At 36.1% G+C, this 22,879-nt stretch overlaps 1 protein-coding gene across 3 annotated transcripts in view; it reads right to left on the minus strand.

The window, feature by feature from the left end:
- Window positions 1-26: 26 nt before the first annotated feature.
- The window catches only part of MIGA1 (mitoguardin 1), a 42,532-nt gene continuing 19,679 nt past the window's right edge, over window positions 27-22,879 (minus strand). For 2 of the 3 annotated variants that reach the window (XM_030493951.1, XM_030493950.1), the window contains exons 8-16: window positions 17,881-17,981; window positions 8,216-8,334; window positions 7,985-8,057; window positions 7,590-7,676; window positions 7,368-7,466; window positions 6,909-7,043; window positions 5,422-5,475; window positions 3,529-3,645; window positions 27-3,191 (exon numbers count right to left, since the gene is read on the minus strand). In XM_030493951.1, coding sequence (XP_030349811.1) covers window positions 2,973-3,191; window positions 3,529-3,645; window positions 5,422-5,475; window positions 6,909-7,043; window positions 7,368-7,466; window positions 7,590-7,676; window positions 7,985-8,057; window positions 8,216-8,334; window positions 17,881-17,981 — 1,004 coding nt within the window. In that variant the 3' untranslated portion in view covers window positions 27-2,972. The remainder of the gene's footprint in view (window positions 3,192-3,528; window positions 3,646-5,421; window positions 5,476-6,908; window positions 7,044-7,367; window positions 7,467-7,589; window positions 7,677-7,984; window positions 8,058-8,215; window positions 8,335-17,880; window positions 17,982-22,879) is intronic. The other variant, XM_030493952.1, reaches the window with a different exon arrangement.

A 22,879-nucleotide genomic window follows, 5' to 3' on the forward strand; every position in this document is an offset into this window, starting at 1 on the left:
TTTAGAAACAGTTGTATGAGCAACAGTTATTTCACTGAAACCTTTATTCAATACACACAGCAGCAGTTCATTTTGGCAATAGAAAGTTCACAAACACGCTTAACTCTGACACTCGAATTGACTCGTTTAGTTTGATGAAACCAAAGACTACAAAAGTGAAGTATAATAATCATTAAGAACACATTTAAAGTGAGATAATTTTTACAACTAAATTACAAATTATATAAATACTTGATTGTTGTATAGTCAACACATTCAACATTCATTTCTGATCGTAGGAGCACAGTTTATAGCAGAAGAGGATGGGTCTTATTAGCAGGGAAAGTGGCATTCAAAACTATTTAAAAATTTAGAGATTATAAACTGAATTCTGATTTTGATTATGAATTCACTGCAGTCCAATTGCACCCTGGTGCCACTGTGTCGGTGCAGCTCTGGCACTTGTGTTTTCAAAGGTGGTGGACTTTGCTTAAGCCATACAGCTGGTTATCAACAGACATTCTTCACACACCTTCTAGCTATGGTGTACAAACATGGGGTTATAGGAGAACTGATTCCAGTTCTGCCTTACAAAGAAAGAGGCAGCCTTCCCCCGTTTGAACTTGTAGCTGTCTCTGGCATTAGAAAGGGTAGAACATATAAATACTTTTTGGGAAAAGGTCCAAAAAGGCTCAGAGGAGATCAAAGGCCTGCCCATGTGCACCTGCACATTTCCCTCTTCCTCTCTCCTTTCCTCCCTTCCCCTATTTCTTTCTTTCTTTCTTAACTGTTTCCAAACCAAGTATTTGTTGGTGGTACCTTGCAGCAACCAGATACCGTAATTCTTATTTTGGATGTGAAATACATCAGTTCCATTTCCAACCTGATTCTATGGACTTTTGAGCTATGTGAGTGCATGGACGTGCTCCTTTTTTAAAAGGATACATCTATTTAAGATGGATATTGTCGGGTTCTTACCTATTTTCTAGATATTTTGGTGTTCCATCCGACCTTTTTCATTCTTCTGTTTAAAAAAATCCTTTCAGTTTCAACAGAAGATTGACTTAATTTAAATTATGTGGAAACATTTATAATCTCATGTGCAACACTTGCACTTTCTTCATGAGCTTTTAATAAATAATATGAAAATTGCTCACTTAAGTATACATTTAGTTCTGTGGAAAAGTGCATTTCTGTTTTTCTGTGATGAATGTTAAGGTGTAATTTTCTTAATATAATTTTATTAGACCAGACAAACTACAGCAGACAATTTCCTTTGACATACTGCAGCCTCAAGGTAGTACACTTGCTGTGGAATATGCCATTTACTCCACCACTGCTATTTCCAGCTATTTCTATTGATTCTGAATTTTTTTTCAGAACAGACACTTTACTGTTCCATATAAATTCATTCATAGACTTGCAAAACTCTGCTAAAATACAGATACTTTTGAGCAGGTAAGTATGCTTAAGCTAAGTGAGATGGGTACAAAAAACTTCACCCTCTATATTGAAGACACACTTTGTGGAGAAACAAACTGCAGCCGATATTTTGCTCTTTTGTTGTACTCATTTGATAAATACAAAAATGATGAAAATGTGTTGGCTGCAGTAAAATCTATGGAATTACACAGACCCTCCTTTGCAAATACCATCTTTTCGGGTTGTGTTCACCCAAACACAACCCAAATGAACAAAAGTCGAAATGTTTCCAATCAAAGTGTGTTTCAATATGCTCCATTTTAACAACATGCTTCTCAAGCATCTGAGTATTTAGAATTACTCTCTAATTACTTACTCTTCATTACTTGACACAGGATAGATTCTTGTGGGCTGGCTTTGTGTGGCAAAGCATATGTAAGTGTAGTTAAAGAGCCTAAGCTAACTACAAAACACTGTTTCAGTTTACAGACATTCAAAGATTATAGATCATCATTATTTATTACTTCTAGCACAGGAAAAAGCGTTACTGTAAATTCCCGCAATGCCTTCTTACTGTGCTGTGCTCCTATCTAAAGTTCAGGGTTCCATATCCCGAGCCAGTTTTACATTGCACATACACGGCTACAGTTGCTTACATTTCCTCTTAAACAAGACACCTGACTTCCTACAAGGAAGGGAGGAAGACGGAAATGCTTTTAATTACAAAACACTGCCCTCGATTCTGATTCATGATTAACAAATCTCATCAGACATCCTTATTTAAAAATATATTTTGAAATGCTACATATGAACTGAGAATGGCATTAGTTTGTTTAACACCAAAATATAAAGTAGTAACAGTTGTAGAAAAAGGAAAAATTTTAAATTAACTGGTGAAGCTACCACAGCTTTTTGAATATAAATAAGTGCTTTCAAACACCTTCATGATGTTTAGCTATTTTAAAACAAAATAAAGTGAAAAATGCATACTGGAAGTAATTCCTGCCCTAACGGCACCTGCATCACTCCATTACACTGTAGTACAAAATGACTGTTTACACCCTGTTAACAGTTACACAAAACTGTTCAGGGCAGTTTTGTGAGTGTGATTATTGCATGTGTCACATGAATTAGAGACTGTATATACCCCAGTCAAAACACCTTCTTGATCCAGACACACAATGATCTGGGGACTCTGTAATAAGCATTCTGTACTATGAGCCTTTAAAGGAAACAACTCCATCAGCTTCACTTACAAATTATCTGTGCAAAAGTACAGTATTTCATAAATAAACTTTACCCAAATATTACAGGAAAAAGCTTTGGGATACATTAAATATAAATACAGTGACAGCTGAGCTGCAAATTTAATTTAGGTATATACAATAATACGCTCACCAGTTCTTTTCGCAGATGTACATTTAACCTCCCTGAGTCCTTTTCCATACTTAGCAACATGATACATTTTCAGATGCTTGCTCAGTAACAGCAATGATAGCTTCGGTGTTAGAGAGAAAGGTGGGAAGGAGTATGCCAGGAGCACTCCATTTCATTTGTCATGGATTTTGAGCTTACTGCACTTTTGCTTCTAAGAGCCCAGTGGTCATGACATGCCCAGGGCCACTTACACAAGCACTGACATGTCTCAGTGAATCTGCTCCAAGATAGGCCATTAAAAGTTCAGTGTGTCGAATTAATAATTGCATAAGATCTTCAGCCAAACTCTCCATAGTTGAGTATCTCACCTTTTCAAAATCAAAAATGTCTTTGAGGAAGAAAAGCACTTGATCCTAGTGAGGGGAAAAAAAAAAAGGGAGAAACTTGTATTCACTTACAAGAAGGAAAAAAGTACAGAATGTTATTTCCTTTACGCGTTTCCTAAAAACATCCATTTATGTATTCTTTTGGTGCTAGAATAGCAGTGCATTAAAATAGACTTTGCAAAACAGTTCTAGGCTTAAAAAATTTTAATATTATAACATTTATTTTCATGGTTTCTTACTATTAGTAGTCTTAATCTTGGGAAAACACAAAGGTATGCCTGCAAATAGATCCTCAGTGCTTTTAATCTGGAAGATGTATTTATTTTCTTTTTTATTAAGTGGTACCAAAAAAAAAGTTGCAAACCTTGAAGAAGCTGCATAGGTCATAAAGGGAGTTTCTAGGGCCCAAAAAGCCCCACGCCAAAACCGGGCTGATATGTTCACATATAGCATAGAAATGTGCAAAAAATCCATCAGGCACCTGGTGATGTAAAAATTACAGATAAAAGTTAAACAATAAATACAGCATAAGTCTCCATAAATTAAGGCTTCAGAGAAGCCTAAAACACCTACTACTTCAGGACTGTGGCAACCTTTAAGTTATAGGGCAATCGTACCAAACAAGTGGCATGATTTTTGGTAGAAAAGGTTTTTATTTCAGTGGTACTTTGTACTTTAAATATTTGAAAATTAATAGGCATAAGCTCAAAAATAGCATGAACAATCTACTCTGGCTCCCATATGACAAATAATTTTATTCAGTTATTCCTGTTTGAGCCCCTATACACTAAGCGTAGCTGAAACGTGCAAAAAAGTAAGCAAACTGCACAGTTTTGAATGAAAAAAATTGTCTTATAAGAATCCATTTTAAAGTCTACAGAAAAACATAAAATATCTGTGAATGTCCACTGTTACCTTTACCACCTACACTCATAAAATATACTATAAATTCATATCTCATGTATGAATGTACAGTTTACTTCATATACTCATAAATGTAACTTTACAACATCAGTTACTTTATTAAATAATAATAGAAATTAATCAGAATTAAAGCATAAAATACCACATAAAGAACTATCCGTAAGTCAATTTAAGTTCATCGAACTCCTTGTGACAGGAAGTCTCTCCCTTACAAAGACTTCCACGGTGCTCTGCTTTACCCACTTCTGAATGTCTCCAGCAGCACTGATGAAACTAGTCCCAAGGAGTAAAGTTACTCACACATTTACAAACTTATAAATATTGAGACTTTGGTATACAAAGGAACTACAGAGCAAGTGCATTGAAATACAGCTTAAAGTAATAGGTTACTATAACATCTGTTTTGGAGATATAATCCCTTTATATAAAACTAGTGTAAGAAAGATCTATATATAAAATTCCCAACCACACAGGTTGGCACAGGGATGTAACATCTCAAATCTTAAGACATAACAGTAGCTGAGGACCTTTTACAAAATACCAACTGCCCCTGGAAGCAACTATTTTATTTGTTTTTTTTTAACGATGAAATATGTCTCTAGCAGTTAGGAGTCATGCAAATAGCTATTCTTAGAATCAGAGAAAGGTGTTGGTGCCCATCATGTGAGCAGAGATTCCTCACCTGCCGTATGCAAAACCACTTCTAGTGACTATGGATGTCCAGCAGCAAGCTTCAAGTCTGCTTTTGGAATGGCTAATACAGAGATAGGACTCATAAGTCTAATAAAATCCTCCAAAGATGGAAGTGAGGAACTGCTGGTGCAGAGGAGTTCTACTTTGAAACCTGCAGAGTTCCTTCACTGAGTGGTCAGGATGCAGAAGGGGGCTGAGGGAGGCTGCAATAGTGTTCTTGCCACTGGCAAGGTAAATGGTACTTCAGGTAGGTAAAGGGACAGGACTGAATTTTACTTAGCTGTGGAGATGATGCAGGGAGATGGGGTTGAGTATCCTAGTGTAAGCAGGCAAGATACTGGATTAATGACCTTGGTCTGCAAAAATCCAAGGTGCGTGTCTGGGACCATATGCCAGAGAAGTGACTGTCACCATTGTTGACTGGACCTAAACTAGCCTGAAAGTCTTTCAGCTAAGACTTTGCTGAAAAACTGGTATTAGGGCTCCATAAGCTAAACTAGAACTAGCAGCCTCTTGTCTAAAGTAACATGTCTACAGGATTAAGGGCTGATATGTGATTTATTTTGCCAAAGCTAAAGAACTTCAAATACTTAGGAGCCGATCAGTAACTTTGGTCCACATAATTTGCAAGGCAACTTACCTTCATTTGCTGTCTTTTCTGCTTCAGTACTGACCAACAGCTTGAAGCCACAGCCTAAATGTAAAAAATAAATATAAAAGAACCCAAACAAACAAGCTCCAAACTGTGCATAACTTCACTATAAGAGAAATTATTTTTCATCTCAAAAAGAAGTGAGCTGCAGAATACTCTATTTGCATACTTTGGGGATTTTTATTTTCTTCAGTTTCGATCTTGTGATAACACGAAGTTTAAAACTGTAAAATATCAGCTGAAACAACTAACGTTATATGTAGTTCATATTTGTTATTGTCAGATCTTATTTTGCAACATTTTCTTTACTATAATTCAAATATCATTTGGCATCCTTGACTGATTTTAGTTGCAACAGTTAGGAACATTCACTGGGTTCAACTGAGGACCAGCCTCTTATATACCAAAGTGTGCACTCAGACATAAGTAACTATTTTAGATATTAAGTAGCATGCAAACACATTGCAATGTCCTTTTTCATTTTAGCAAAAACATTCTTGCAATAGCTTCAGATTCAGCTAAGGAGTTTTGTCCAAATATGGACCTGTGAAAGACAATATACTGGTATCAGTACTAGGCTTTTTCCCCTCATCTGATTCTCCTTCAGTACTGCAGGATAATTTACTACTCACAAAACACAATGTTACCACATAATTACAAAAATAAATATATGCATGTTACCTCTTTTTTCCGTTAGAGGGAATATTTCAATCGAAAGATAAATACAAGAAAAACTGGCAGTTTATAGATATAAACGGATGAAATGAGAGTGGTATCGTTACCAGCTGACAACGGCAGTAGCCTGTATGTCTGTAACAGAGGGGTGAGATACATCTGACAAATAAACAGGCACATGTGAAAAAGTGTGAAACGTTACCAACATTTGAATGCCTGTATTTTATTAATTTACTTTTGTGTGCTTGCAACTTTGTGCCTTATTGCTAAATCTCAGATAGAGGTTTTGATTCACGTACCAAATACCTAAAATGTGGCTAACAGAAACTTCCCTTCTAGAATTCTGCTTCTCCAGAGAAAACTCATTTTTGCAGGACAAGTTAAAGTATTTTTCCAATACATTCAATCATTCTATATATTTTGGGCTCAGACTTGTAGCTTTTAAACTGCTATTATGAATAACCTGATAATACAACCTGCCTGTTTATTTTTTCCAAGGAATATTTCAGGTGCATATTCAGTTGTATTGGAAGCTGAATTAGACTTTACAGTGAAGGTTTGTGTAGTTTCTTTGCTTCAGAATTAGTGCTATTATCAAGACAACATACAGCGTCTGATTCCTGCAGTTGTTGGATTTATTCTCATTTTTACACTATGCTTTAAAAATATAAAGCACAGATTGCCACAAGAACAGTTTTGGTATATACAGAAATTTTATATAACAATGCTCACACTAATGTTATATTGATCGTACTTGTCCTACAGAATAATGATTATGAAAATTACACATAAATACTTACTGTTTCTTTAAAAGAGGAATTTAGCCAGCGGTTATTTACTACATTCTGTATAGATATTGGTGGATTTTCTAAATCTTCAAATGAATCCATTAATATGAAGTCCAGAACAACATCATAAAAATTCAGGTTTTTCACCTATGTTGAATCAGAACATGACCTAAGTAACCTAGTTTCTCTTTCAGCAGTGGAATTCAGCATGCACCGTATTCTAACTCTGTATTAACATGCAGATTTATAATTGCTTTTAATGAATATTAAAGATACTTTGTCAGTAAAGGAGAAGTTAAAAAAATATTACATGTTATCTGGTACTAAATTGCAGCGGTGGATGCCATTTCTCTAAATCAGCAATGTAAACATAAAAAAGTTGCCTTTCCCACCATTCTGAACCGTAAAAATTTATTTTTAGATGTTTTGCATAATAAAGGGTAAAAGCACTTTTCAGAAATTCAGACTCACTCCTGTAGCAGCAAGTTCCATTTCAGTATTATCCCAGTGATCTGTTTGTTCCAAAAAATATATCATTTCATCAAAGACATCTTCAAATTTCTTTGGATTCTGTAAAGTAAAAGCAGTGAGTATCAAGCAAACTTAACAAAAGAGATGGTTTATTTTCACTGGAAAGTGAATTCTGGTAGAAGTTCCATTAACAATAAAACGTTAGTTAAAAAAGGCTTTTACCTTTCGTGCTTTCACAATTAAAGCAGACAAAATTTTTCTTCCACTTTCAGCAAGAAATATTCTGTTTGCTGTCTCTGAAAGAATTACCTAGAAAAGGTTCAGAAAAACCAGACATATTAATTCACAGGTTATACTAAGTGACCTTAAACACTTCAATCAAATTTAATATAATTATAACCTCTAGTATAGTAGGCAAATTCCTAATAAGCCTTTGGTGCAAAGGTTCCAAAGCTAATCACAAAACTAGGACTCCTCTGCAAATTTTAGAATTACAGAAATGTAATAGCAACAATAAAATATTTAATTACAGAATATGTTACAAAAATTGCTTGTACAGGTAGTGCACTGACAACTGCAGGCTTTAGAAGACAGACAGACAAATCACTCTCCTTTACCTGAAAAGCTTGTCGAATACAGTGAAGCTTAGCAAGGAAGTCACTGTCTCCCAGACATTCAAACATTTCAGTCCTATATAAAATAAAAGTTTTCAAAGACCATTAAAAAACAGAAGAAAATTAAACTAAGTCTAATTCTTAGAAAAAATACCTAGTACTTCTAACAAATGAGTATATTTACATTTAATTCTTGCTTTTCTTGGAAATAATTAAGTAGATGTAAATCAGTACCTTAACACTCGTGAATAAATTTTGCCTTCTTCTGCTAAGTGCATAGCTTCTTCATACAATGGACAATGGCAAAGGGAATCAAGACCATACGTATTACGAATCTCTCTGTGCTCTGTAAGCTGAAACAAAGTATTTTTGAAGTTCATTAAAGAGCTTGCTTACACAGTTTTTGTAAAGGTAAATCAAAGAAGTTTTCCTGATATTCTACTGAAAGATATATCCTTTTCTGCATCTGCTTAAAACAAAGGGGAAACGCTCAACCAGTAAAGAGAAACACCCCAATTATTACATAACTTAAAATCTGAAAGCTACAGTTTCAGGTTTTAAGTTTCAAAAGTTTAATTAGTTAAATGGAGGCAGCTTAGCTCTGTTTTTAATTTGCCTAGTTAGGTTTCTAATTTGCCTAGTTAAATCTAATGGGTCTCAAGGCTGTTAAAAACCCCCAAAAGTCAGGACGCAAAGTACAGAACAACCATGCAAACCTCTAGGAAGCTGGAAATAGTAACATCCTTCCACCCCTGTTTTTTTCTCGCCAGCAGATATGTCTGCTAGTTACTAAAGCATGTTGTATGAAGCATGAGCTTCAGCATTTTACTACAGGCTCTCAAAAATGTTCTTATTTTCAGCAGTTTTAATTTTGTAGTTATGACATAGATTAATGTGAACTCATAGACGTTTTTAGAGCAAGAAAAAAACAAAATCAGGTTAAAAAAATCAAAGCATGTAAATAACATAGAGAACTCCTGTTTACAGGATATCATATTTAATCCACAAAACAATGGTTAGCTACAGTTTGAACTACAAACATTACATCATATTATTAAGGATCCAAAAAAATAAAAATCAGACTCACACATCCTTCAGTTTAGTTAATGACCAGAAAATTAATTCTAACTTTTTTTCAACACCCCCCCTTTTTTATTTTTAAATATTCTGCACGGGGGAAACAAACCTGTGCTTCTAGGCTATTATAACAGAGCCTAGAAAGATCTTAAAGAAACAATTCTCACAGTAACTGACCTAAATAAAAATAGTTACCCTATATCTTAGAAAGATTAAAAAAATCAGATTAAAACTGTAACTTGATGTTAAATTTCCATTGAAATTTTGAAATAAATATATGCTGAAAAGTTTTTCCTGTCACTGAGGACATACAGGCAAGTGCTGGCACGAGACTTCATAAAGACATTAATGAGTGTGCTTCCAGTGTGTCTTCTCCATAGAATTTAGTTGAGCCTACTACAGCAACAGTAGTTTGGCCAAGCAGGCTTGCCTGCTAAAGGGAAGAATATAAACAAGTGCCAGTACCTGCTTATGTCCATGTAAACATTTAAGCACATGAATATGTTACAGAGATTTCAGTACAGATGGTTTGAATCACTTATACAGTATCTTTTTACATAAGCAAATACATACAATTCCTTTCAAAATTGTCAGGATCCATTTTAAATTGATTTGCTTGGCTATGAAAAAATAACATCTGTATTCCTATAAAGATTTCTACAGAGTTCTCGAATTGAGACTCTAGTGACGAGACAACAGCTAGGGAATGACTGAAGGAATGAAAGTTTTAAGGTCAGCAAAATATCATACCTACATGAGTAAGGTACACTTTTAGAATTCATCTAGCTTGAAAGTATTTCCATTTTAAAAGTATGTATTTATCAGTTGTTTTGCTTGGAAGAACAGAGTAGAATAAGCTGACTTGCTAAAAAAGATTTCCAACTATGAAGACCAAAGATTTTATCCCAGTTTAACAATATTAATTATAGCACCAAACTGTGTTTTGGATTTGCTAATTCAAAAAAGCCCACCTGAAGATTTATGTTCTCTATTTATTTAAACAAAGGAAGCCACATAGCTTTTCATTGAAATATACAGGAATTAATAATTCAATCAACCGGAAGAAACAGGAATGTATTGATTTCTTTCAGATATAAGAAATCAATATACATACACACACACACCACACATACATATGCATATACACATGTATATATAGTGTAATAGTTAGAACAGTTATAAACAAGAAAAAGTGAAAAATCTTTACTCCAGAATTTGGTTTTCTACATTATAGTTAAGAAAGTATGAACTGTGGAACAATACATACACATTTTCCAAAATAAAGACCAAACCAGAACACAAATAAGTATACTAATTTATTTCTTACCTGATCCAGCTATTAGAGAAGCCATAAAACATTCTATTTACCTTATTTCATTTGCAAAGCATGAGAAGAAATAGGCTGTGCACACATAGGTGCTTTGTAAACAGCTGCCCCTTTCGTGGAGGTTATAATTTCTGTGGTAAAAGGGATTATATTAGTTTTCTGTAGTGAACTGTTGGCAAATCACCTTCTTCAGACATTTAGGCAAACTGACTGTGACTAAATTAGGACTCGTGATTTCTACAGTCAGATGCAGGTAACATCCATCTGCTGCCAGCAAGCTGGAGATGGTAACATCTTTAGCACATGAAGATGCCTGATCATACCCTTTGTGGCTACAGATTAGCATCGAATCTGATACTTGAGAATTGGGTGAGGCCCTTGATTATATCTACCCTTTTTTTTTCTTGAACTTCCTCGCATGCTAGCAAATGAAATAAAATAGCTGTGTAACTGTTGTAATGCATATTACTGAGCTCAAATGAAGAAAGCAGTTAAAGCACCAGCTACTAAACCGAGAAGGGTATAACTATTCTTCCACTGAGAAGATGGTTCTGATTACAGAGTGAAGTTAGTTCTAACCAATAACATTTGGAAAGGGGGCGCAAATTCCTCTACCACTGTCTTCTTTTAGCATGCAAAAAGAGGAGAGGAAAAAAACCCAACAAAACAAACTGAAAACCAGAAACTAAAATGACCTCTAAGTTTAACTAGAAAGGTGATTTCCAGACAAGCTCTGAAGCTGCATCGTAACGCTCCTGGAGTCATCATGGATTTTCTTTTGATGCTTTCTAGTATTTAAAAATATATTATATGTCAACATTTTATATGCAGATACAAACAGTATACATATGTCACATACAGTATTATATTTTAAATGGTTTTGCAAATGTTCAGTAATGGCCATTTTCTTTGAGATGAAATAAGGTGAAAGCTTGCTATATAAGCATCCTGGTTCAAAATAAGATTAGTTGAAAATGCCCTTAACACGCATCCATGATACTAACATAGCAGAGTTCAGCTATTTGAAGAATGGACAAATTATATACAATGTTTAACAACATGCAGAGCATACAACATTTTCTAGATAAGAGCTTCTCAAGCTGACATCAAAAGGAAAATTAATTCTTTGTTGTAAAAGTCTCCAAGGACTTGTTACCTCTGAGGAAAAATGTGGAGAGAAAGGTTCATTTTAAATGAGGTGGTTCCCTGTAACTACCTTATATCAATTGACATGCCTTCATAGTAGGTATTCAGGTACATGCTTTTTGCTTCACTGTGTTCCCCTATACACCACATAACTTTCCTCAACAGTATTTATCCGAAGTTACCAGAAAGCCCCTGCATCCCACATCTTGTCACCACAAGTAAGCTGGACTCTTGAGAGCTCCTTGAGTCCTTTCTTGCCACTCTGTAGTGAACATTTTGCACAGCCACTGCCATTTTGAAATTCTTAACACACCAGCAGGGATGAGAAAGTGTTTCATGCACAGATAGCAAAAGTGGTGGTAGCTGCAAATAATGGAGGCTTGTGATAATGGACCTGATGTGTCAGCCTCTAAATGTCTGCTATTTCCTCAGTGTCATGTGGGGTTACATGAAGAAGTATATGAAAATGCAGACAAAGAAGAGATGAAAAAATGAGTTACCCTGTATCAGCAATCTAATCTTGTAATGGTTTACTTCCAGCGATTCCAGTCTCAAGAAAGAGACAGTAGTTGGTGACCACTGCACAGGACATTTATGATGACCTACAATGGATACCTAACTTCATTATGTTGAAATACTATGTACATCTTCAGAACTCCAAAGCTTGTAGTGATAACTTGTGCCTCTGCACGCAGTGCTGCAAAATAGCCTCCAAGGATTACAACATGGACTGTTTTTGTTCAGATGCTAATCAGTTTTCTCTGGACAGTTCAGCTTTAAGGCTGCGTCTGCTAGTTAAGAGATGCTGCAACCACTGTTGTAAAGCATCAAACCTCTAGAACTTGCAACAGTTTTTAAGCTTGGGATTCCCTGGCTGCTTTGGTCTAATGAACAGACTCAGTACTCTTATTTGTCAGCCACAAGTTGCTTCTTAATAAATAGAAAAAATTCTCAGCTGTGCATCAAGACCTTGTTGACTACCAAAATAACCACCTACTTGAATGCAACAAAAATAAACATTGCTAGACCTTCTGGAATTCTTGCTTGCTCCCCCTAATAAAAAGGTCAATTTACTGGCACAGTCAGCATTCCTTACATTCTGAGAAACTATGCTTATCCTGTATTAAAAAGCCTGATGATGATCTCTTTTCTCTGGGTATCTTTATCCTTTATATATTTTTTTCTTAAACATGAGTAGCTGCAGAATGAGTGTGAAACATGTTCTGCAAGTTACAAGATGTGATGGTGATTACTATAAAACATTTGAGACAGTTCTTTAATAAACTGCAATGATAAAGTGATGCATTCTTCCTAATATCTAGAATAAAACAGGAAGGAAGTTAATGTACTTTCAGGAACTCCTCCTATATTATTTGTATATATTACAAAACACCTGATACCTTTTCTTTGAGGAAAACACACATCCAGAACATTATTTTATCTGAATTATTACTGCAACTTTATTTATTTTAAGCACAATGAAGAAAGTGAATGCACTATGTTGTGTGCATTAGTGGTAGTACCACTCCTTGCCAGGCAGAATAATCCTGGGCTGTGTGCTGGCATCTGCCTACATAAAACCTACGTGGAGGTATTACGGTACAACAATTAGTTCAGTGCTAATACATGGGATTTGTTACAAATGTTACATATATTTTCTAAGAAATAAAACCTGCATAGTATGAGCAGTCAGCATATAGGAACACACTGGCTATTAGACTAAACTCCTCCATGTCCCGGAAATGAAAACATTTAATATACTATGCAAATCCCATACATAAGCAAGATTTCTGTTAGAGGACAAGGATCAACCCCAGATTTTTCAATTTTATTATTAGTTTTAAAGCTTTTAGAGCACCATTTAATGACTTGTTGATCTAAGTTGTCCTATTCATAGCCATACAGCAAGCAATCACAGCTGTCCTTGGTGGAATCCAAGGAACATGGTTCCCACTGACCACTCTTCATTGCCACATGGAAATCTTTCCTCCATAATGGAATCTTTTCAACTGGAGCAACATCTATAAGTATGCACAAGACAAATAATAGGAAAACCACCCCAAAATCCAACACAAATGAAGCATGAAGCTTGAAGAATTTGTTAAACAGGACATAGGAATGGGAGACGTTTCTCCAAGTGGAACAGAACTTTTCTGTTGCCTATAACACCACTGACATTATTGGGAGGTGGAAATCTGATGATGATATGAATAGACAAGCTTTATTACTGGATATCAAGCTTTACTGGACACCCTAAAATCTTTTGAGTTTGCCCAAAGTAGAAGGCAGTGGTTAGGAGCACTTCAGGTACAGCTTCTTCAAAGAAATAGTATTACTGTTAGCAGAATGAAAGAATTCAGGATTAACTCTTTCCTCTCTTTCTTCACAGGTTTTAAGACTATAAATATGAGGCACCTCAATACCTCATTAAAGTTGTTAGAGTAAGAAGCTGCTTACAATCTACTACCCAGGGCACGCTAAGACTACAGAACTGCTGTACTTCATGTCAAATTGGACAGATCACATGAACATGGAGGAAGTGACCAGGATGAGAACAGTAAGTCCTGAGAAGATCAGATCAGTGGTTATGGTCACACTTCTCAGAGCAGTCAGAACACAGCAAGGCTTATCTCTGATTTTTGTGATGAAACACAAAAAAACCCCCAAAACACTAAACATCTCACTTAAAAATGCCGTAGGAATACACCCTATTACTACTTGCCTGCATTATTCCCTCTAGTATTCCCTATTTCAGGAAAGGAATAAAACATGTATCTGGAAACCAGGAAAAGGGTAAACCTACCTTTCAGTAACAAGGTTCTTTTTGAGCACTTTCTGAATCTAAAATTCAGTTTCAGTCACTTTGAAGGTTTTGGTGCCATATAGAAATAATTACAGGCATATGGAAACTGGTGTTCTTTTCCTGCTATCAAAGCCTGCTTGTTCCTGCACTGTTTTGTTTTAATAGATTTGTACTGAGAAAAAGACAACCTTTGTAAAGGAATTACTGATAAAAAACAGAGAAGCTAAGGCTTTATTCACAAATCTAAAAATCTCCTAAGCTTTGGACTGAGTTAACATTTTAACAAAGAATGCAAATTTTATTTGATAATAGAACTACTGATTCAGTTCTAGTCAAGATATGAAAATAAGACATGATAAATGCATGTGCACTGACAACGGTGAGGCAGCAATGAAGCTCACTGTTAGGAAGAGCAGGAAAGAGCTTCTATTGGAAAGATGGAAAAGAAGCCAGGAAAGAGAGGGTGGAGACCTTTATCTAGCACACTCACTGCTGTATTCTTGCCAAAGGTGGTAGCTATTTTGATCACACAGAGGATGAGATAGCAAGAATATGAAAAGAATACTAACCCTCATAAACACAAGTTGATGGCAGACGGTCTAAAATGGGGAAGAAAATACCATTATTATATAGTATCAGTAACTTTATTAGGGCAAATGGTTGTGCTTACCGTCCCTTTAGTGGTGCTTCCAAGAGCCTCCATGTATTCAGGAACAGAAATCTGTCTGGGCTTGGGGATGGCAGCTGTCTGCCTAACTCATCTTTATAAGGATTCAGACACCTGTGTATTGCAGGTGTCCAGACTGGCACAATTCTATATAAGAAGTCATCAAGTGAATGATCCTCAGGATCCTCTTGATCATCAGCCATAGCCAAGATGAAGTTCTGGCATACCCTACTGCTATCCTGCAGAGCTCATCAAAAGGGCATGTGAATTAAACTGTCCCAGTTCTTTTCTTGAAAGCCATCTTCCTATGTTTTGTCCTAATGTAGCACAGCACAACATTCTTGTTGCCTCCTAAGCAGTATTCCTATTAATTTTCATCAAAACATCCTTGTCTTGTTTTAGGATTCCCTGTATCTTTGCTGTTATCTCTCCTAAGGGCAGTGAACTAAATTTGACTTGACTGCATGTCAGCACTGAAACACGAAAATGGCTTCCAGTCTCCAAAACTGGAGTCTTGACCCTGCTGCTGGAGGCAAGATGCAATGTAGAAGGAAGATGATGTGACCACAAAAAATGCTGCTATTTGTAATTTCTCAGAAAGTGAAATTACTAATGATTCCAGTAGGGCAAAATCACACTGCAGCATACACACATTTATAAATTTTAGATTTAAAAACTTTGCTGAACATTTCTATCAGCACACAAGAGTTTAGGATAGTTACTAAAATTGTAACTGCAATCAGGGAGCATAGGATGAAAGAACAACTGCCTATTGGCTCATGAGCTGAGACTAATCCACAGCTGAAAAAGCCTCAGACCTCCTAGCCTGAAACATTCCACTTTCTTGCAAATGAAAGAATAAAAAATGAAAGAAGTAGATAAGCAAGAAGCTACCTGCCATCATCAAGTCTAGAATAAAAAAATCTAGTATGTCATTAAATCATATCTAAATCTAAATCATATCTAAATCTAGCAGTTACATTAAAGCGATTACTGTTCTCTACTAATAGCTGAAATACACTGGGAAGTGGTTATTACTCTCTCATTGCCATAGTTATTTGCAGTACTAATTTAAAGCATTTTTCCCCCCAGAGGATAGAAAAAACTTTACATCAATGTAACACTACATTCATAAGAGAAGAAAAATTCACAGCTTTATTTTACCTGCCCCATACAATGATGCCCCAGTAGCTACTACCCAAGAGCCAACTGGCCCTGTAGTTTAAGCCTACTGGCTCTTATTTAATCCAGAATTTTGATGGTGTTCTGGTTTGAACACCAAACATCAAGTTGGTTTTGGCTTTGTGAATCTTCAGGACTCCTATCAGCTGAGAATTTTAATAGATTCTTTAGTAAAATCTGAGAAAGGAGATCAGAGACCTTGTTCTATTGGCAAAGGCTAGGACAGCTGGAAAGGAAGAGAAAATCCTCGTAACTTTGTTCTGGAAGAAAGAGTTGACAGAAGTGACTTTGAGGTATCAAAATGCGCAGAATATTTTTCAGGACATGTAAATAGAAGTCTGTTGCCAATTCTGACTCAAACATTTCTTTACCAAACACTGCAACAATTCAGCTTTGGAACAGGATGGTGATTATACTGAGGTGATACACCCTGGGCTTTTGGGTTTTATTTTGCTTTTTTTTAAGCTGAGCAACACAAATGAGCATAATGGACTGTTCCCATCTTCATGTACTTGCAAAAACACTAGGAAAGTTCATGGGGAAAATAAAAAACAAAAGATACCAAGTGTACAAACAATAACTGTTTAGAGCTCCTCCCAAGAGCTGGTAAGAGTTGAAGCGAGTTTGAACTGTGGTCTTGTCCAAATGACAGGCAAGAGTAACCAGTTTCTATAGACACAGTCTGTGTTAGGAATGAATGCTAGGCATACTATCACAACTTAATGTGAATTACTAAATCAAGATAATCACAAGTTAATGTGAATTACTAAATCAAGGTAATTGTGTTTTGGAAAAACAAACCATATAATACACAGTCAAAATGGTAATTGCAAAGAACGTGTATGCAATTCTCTCTCTTCTTACAACTGAGTTTAGTAGCTTAGTTGTAGTGCATATATGATAGCAATATCTAACACAAAATGTATCTATTGAGACCAATTGCCTTTCCTGCAATTTGGAGAAGAGTGCTATTCAGGATCACTTCAGCTCCTGAGAGATTATAAAAGGAGATATTCCTCATTCAAATAAGTTTTTTGCTGTATATAAAATTCTTTCAAATACTTCAAGGGAGCTGCAGCAGATATCAGCTAATAGACAATGCCCTGTAATCCAAGATCATTTTTTTTATGCATCCTTTGTGGTTTTATCCAAGAAGATTAGGAAAAGTTAGATTTAGTATATTATATTGTGCATGGCACTTACTAAAATAGGTAGCTGTCAATTTCTAATTACTTCCTCTTGGGAAAAAAAACATACTCCAAAAAGGACAAAGCCTTCTTCACACATCCTTGTATTAGGGTAAAGGAGTAGGAAGAAAAGGAGAATAGAAAAATGCGATTCATGGTGCAAGGATCTACTATAGCCTCAACTGATTGTGCTTCTTCACTCATGAAAATCTATTTTTCAAATTAACTTCTTTTCAGAAGGAGCTGGGGAAACATTCTGCCAGTGCATAAAAGAAAAAAAGAAAAAGGGGAAAACAAACAAACAAACAAAAAAAAGGCAAATTGATCCCAACTTCATTACTCAAACTGCTAGGAAGCTGGTTACAGCTAAGCAAGGAAAACTTCTGGTTTTCTCTATAAGAGAAATATATTTTGCTTACAATAATTAGCAAAAAAAAAAAAAAAGATTCTTCTGTTCACTGTTCAAATAGATCAATGAAACTTTAAAGAAACAATCTTTAAGAGTCTTACCTCAGCTGTGGAAACAAAGGAGTCTGTTGACGCAATGCTTAAGGTATCTCGAAGGCCGAAATCATCCATATTATCCTTTACAGTAATGTCTGTATTTTTATCTTTAGAATTAAAGAAAAAAAAAAAAAAAAAGACAAACTGATTATTAGGCTATCAGAAAATTAAATTTCAGTCTTGAAAGTGTGTTTCTTGTATACTTTAATGTAGTACTTCATTTGGAAGGCACAGCATTATGCTACTGTGAGAGTAAATTCTGCTATGACTTGCTACCATACATAAAGTGACTGTATTTTTCTGTCTTTAAAGTGGACTTACAAACATCATCTTTAATGAACAGAGAGAGAGAAAAAATATTTCCCAAGGGGTTTTACCTTTTCTTTGCTAGACTCGTGATGATCCCTGTATCTATTACTTTGCTATATTGATCTAAATCCTCTGTTAAATTTTTAAGCTGGCTGTGTTATATAACAAATACTCAATGTTTTAGTAACCAAGAAATACAGTTCTAAACAAAAGTCCATTAATAAAAAACAGGTTTCAGCTTCATTTGAATTAATTTCATTTTTTCATTTCAATTAATTTCATAACTTCTCATGCCTTTTTTCACTTGCTGGTTTTTCAGGAGAGCAAGTGAAGTTCTTAATCTTCACTGTATGCTCTTTGCCCAAAAAGCTTTTCCATTGAAATTACCCATCCAGAAGCACAGCCTGTAGTACTAGAATTCTTACAGCCTTTAAAATAACTGATTTTTTTTTGCTTAAAATCTGCAGTGCAGTTTCTCTCAGTTTTCCTTTATTTTATTCTTAGATTTCAACTGTTGCACATATTACTAGCATACATGGGTTTGTTTTCACCATACAGAAACACTTTCACAGAAGGATTAAATTCATACGTCAGTAAATCAGACTTTGGCTTGATGTGCCCCATACTACATTCTCGGTAGAGCATTTATTTTGGGTTACTTTACCTTCAGACATTACACATGTGTTGCTGAAAGTCTGTTTTATTTCTAACAGTCAGCAGCAACCAGCTACTCAATGTCATCCAGATCTGTTGCTATGGCAATACTTCATAAGAAACACTATTACATAGCAAAGTGGCCAAACGCCAATATACTGGAATGGTTTACTCATCAATTGAAATGCTACAAATCCACATAACTATTATTTCGGTGGTTGTTATGGTTTTATTACTTACGGACTTGGAACGACAGCTCAAAAATTGCACATAACAATAAATATGTCTTTGAGACTATTCACGGAGGGAAAAAATTATTAAAAGTTTGGACAAAAACTTTACTAGATTGAGTTAGGCAGATTTCTACTTGTAATCACAACTTCACCAATATTCACATGAAAGTCTCTAATTTTTTCAGATCATTCTTAGTTTGTTCTTTCTTTTGACCTCTTAAAACCAAGAGGAAAAGTACAGCAGCATCCAAGATGGTTGAGAAACAATCACATATTGGAATCTGAAAAGCTGGAACAGAAAACTGAACTGTGGTTTGTAAAGCATTTGCTTGAGGTCTGGTAAGAGCAGATGAGTAACATGATGTTTCCTTCTTATTTCTGGCTCATAATTTGCATTAATCCACTTCTAATATTACATTAAATGCTTTTCTAATAGCAGTTTTTCACAGAAGCAATTGCTGAAACTGCAATAATACTGCTAAACACAGGGTAAAACAGAGATGTATAGCCTGGTTGCAGATCTTTCCACTCAACCTCTCCTTTTGGCTAAGTTGTTTTCCATAATAAATTTGCAATTAAAACAAAAGTTTCTACATCTCAAAAGCCCTCTAGCACCTGGTTCAAATGCAATCCAAAGGAATCATTTTCCTGATCCTCCCAGTCTGTAGGCACATGCAACAGTTACTTCACGCAAAGTAAACAGCTACAGTCACAAGTAGCAATGCAAATTACAAGCTGCTACAAGAGTAAAGCATGGACCATACTACTTTTTTTTTTAAATGGGCTGCATCCAAAGGCGCATGGCCAGCAGTCCAAGGGAGATGATGCTCCCTCTCTACTCTGCTCTCATGACATCCTACCTGGTGTACTGCATCGAGCTCTGGAGCCCTCAGCACAAGAGGGACGTGGACCTGCTCAAGTGAGTCGAGGTGGCCACGAAGATGACCGGAGGGCTGGAACACCGCTCCTATGAAGACAGGCTGGGAGAACTCAGCTTGTTCAGCCTGGAGAAAAGAAGGCTCAGGAGAGACCTTATAGCAGCCTTCCGCTACTTGAAAGGGGTCTACAAGAAATCTGGAGAGGGACTTTTTACGAGGGCATGTAATGACAGGACAAGGGGAGATGGTTTTAAACTGGAAAAGGGTAGATTTAAATTACCTATTAGGAAGAAGTTCTTTACTGTGAAGGTGGTGAGGCACTGGAACAAGTTGCAAGAGAAGCTTTGGATGCTCCATCCCTGGAAATGTTCAAGACCAGGTTGGATGGGGCTTTGAGCAACCTGGTCTAGAGGAAGGTCATCCTGCCCTTGGCAGGGGGGTTGGAACGAGATGATCTTTGAAGTCCTTTCCAATCCTAACTATTCTATGATTCTGTGTTACTTCTAAAGATCTTACTAAGGTCTTTAATGAAGTTGTTAAGGTAAGAACCCAATCCATATGTACACAATCCATATGTACACAAAGCACAGCTGTCAAGTAGTCTCACAGATCAACTTATTCACAATCCAAGAATGCCTCTACCACCCTTCCAAGGAAGTCCCAACTATTCCACAGACTGAATACTCAAAGCCTTTGAATATTGCCTGATAATGACTGTGCTGTTGCTGTTATATGTGACTCTACAGCTCAATGACAACAACATATCCCCCAATTGACACTGAACTATTTAACACTGGGCTATGCAATTCATTACATGGATGTGGGTATAATGCTATTTAACTAAAATTTATTTTTCATATATGTAAAACAATCATTGGTGCAAATGAAGGAACCACGGAGTTTCCAGCCCAGTACACTAAAGAATCAGGGGTTCTTCTGTAGAGTTTGCATTCAGCCTACTACAGATTACATGAAGCTCTCGAGATAAGATTTTTAATACATCTATGTTTGCTGAAGAAATCATTATTCAAAGTTTTCTAATATGGACCTAAAACTGTCACCTAGACAGTATGTTTTTAACATGTTAGTTGAATATGGAATATGTGTGTTTTCACTCAAAGAAAATTCTTACTACTGTAAAAAAAAAAAAAGGCTCAAAATTTGCATGTTATGGCAAAAAGATTAAAAAAAGATTGGTAATGCTGAGTGAAATAACACCTTTGGCGAGTGATATGTGCATACAAAGCACAGCCTCCCCAAAGAAAGAAAAACAGCTTTGTCAGCTATTTCTGACTTTCTGGCCATCACCATCCTAACACCCTAAAATACCCTTAGCCAAGCAGGTGCTCATCAATACCCACACTATGCAGAGAGCGCACTATTATGGAAATGTTAGGGTTGAAAATTAAGTTACAGCTGGAGTACATACCATGTGAGTACCAGGAGAACATTCTTAGCCCCAAGAACATGAGAAAAAAAGAGACAGCAGCACAATGAGACTCCTGGAATGAACAGCTGTGAGAGGAACCCACCCACCAGAGGCTACAACTGCTCCTACAGTCATCCCTAGTTCTTATGTAGTCTAATACCTTCAGGAACGGAATACTAGCGAGTGTGTGAGCTTCAAATAAACTTTATTTATTTGACAAGCCAGGAAGTTATTTTGGGTTCATTTATATTTGTAAAGAGCATGAAGTAGAGTTTCAAATATGATACTGACAACAGTAATTGCCATCAGGACTCTTGGTGGTGGTGCCTTAAAATGCATATGTGGTTCTAAAGTTAGATGAAGGGTACTAGAAAAATGGAAGAATATGGTGTATTGCTAAAGCTTGTGAAATTAATCCTAGCTTTATGAGATTCTGCAAACAGCTATCTATTTCAAACTAAGCAAAATCAAACCAAACCAAAATGAAGCTACTTTCACATCTATTCACAGAGTACTAATCTAGAGTATTTATTTGTCTTTGCCCTGGTAGGTTTGTGTGGTAAAACAGACCACAAAACTAACCCTCTAAACTCTCAGAGCAAAATCTGACCTTAGAGATGGAACTGCACACAATTAACTTTTTAGCATTCAATTGGGAAGCATTTACTTTCACATTATGTTTTAAAATTCTGGAAACTGTTTACAGATCATCTTCCCTCCATGCCTGAATGAAACATGGCATGAGTTTGAAAGTGAGTTTGGCACTTATGTGCAGAAGTTAAAAAAGGAAAGCACTTACCCACTGGCAAAGAGCTCGCTGGGAGTTAAGGAATTTAGTTCTGAGTGCCACCGTTAAAGCCATGGTTTCCTATTCTCTCCAGTTCCCCCACTTCAGTGGAACATCAGGGCAGTAATATACCACAAGCAGGAAGGCAAGATGAGAAAGGAGAGACCTGACTGACTCCAAAGAGGAGAAAACTTTCAAAGGAATGCACTCATGAAAAGTCAGGGTACCCCAAGAGCAGCAGGATCCCAGTACTCTGCCAGGCTACCACGCAGCCAGCAACTGTGTTATGTGCTAATCAGGCTTCTTAGATGCGTGGCTTCATGCCTAGACAAAGGAATTACAATAACTAAGTTCAGCGAGCACAGAAGTATGGATTACTACATAATTCAGTTTCAAGAGAATGTGTCACAGTCTTCTAGCTAGTCACAAGTGGCACAGTGGTTTCTCATCACTGTTGCTGAAGCATCCAAAAGCAGCTTTATGTTTATAAATAGCCATAACTCAGGGTGTTGACTGAATATTCATTAAAAAAAAATCATCAGGCTTACCAAACAGCTACTAATGTATTACATGAAGTCTTACAGGATGCACCTAGAAAGCAGTGAATTTACTGTGCGCTGTATTTATAAAAATAAAACAATCCCAACCTTCAGACATCACCTTCTGATGACTGGGCTGTATAGCCAGAGGTTAAAAAAGGCAAGCCAAGAATGGA

This window comes from Strigops habroptila, chromosome 8 (genome assembly GCF_004027225.2).
Source record: "Strigops habroptila isolate Jane chromosome 8, bStrHab1.2.pri, whole genome shotgun sequence".
In the NCBI taxonomy this organism is placed as follows: domain Eukaryota; kingdom Metazoa; phylum Chordata; class Aves; order Psittaciformes; family Psittacidae; genus Strigops; species Strigops habroptila.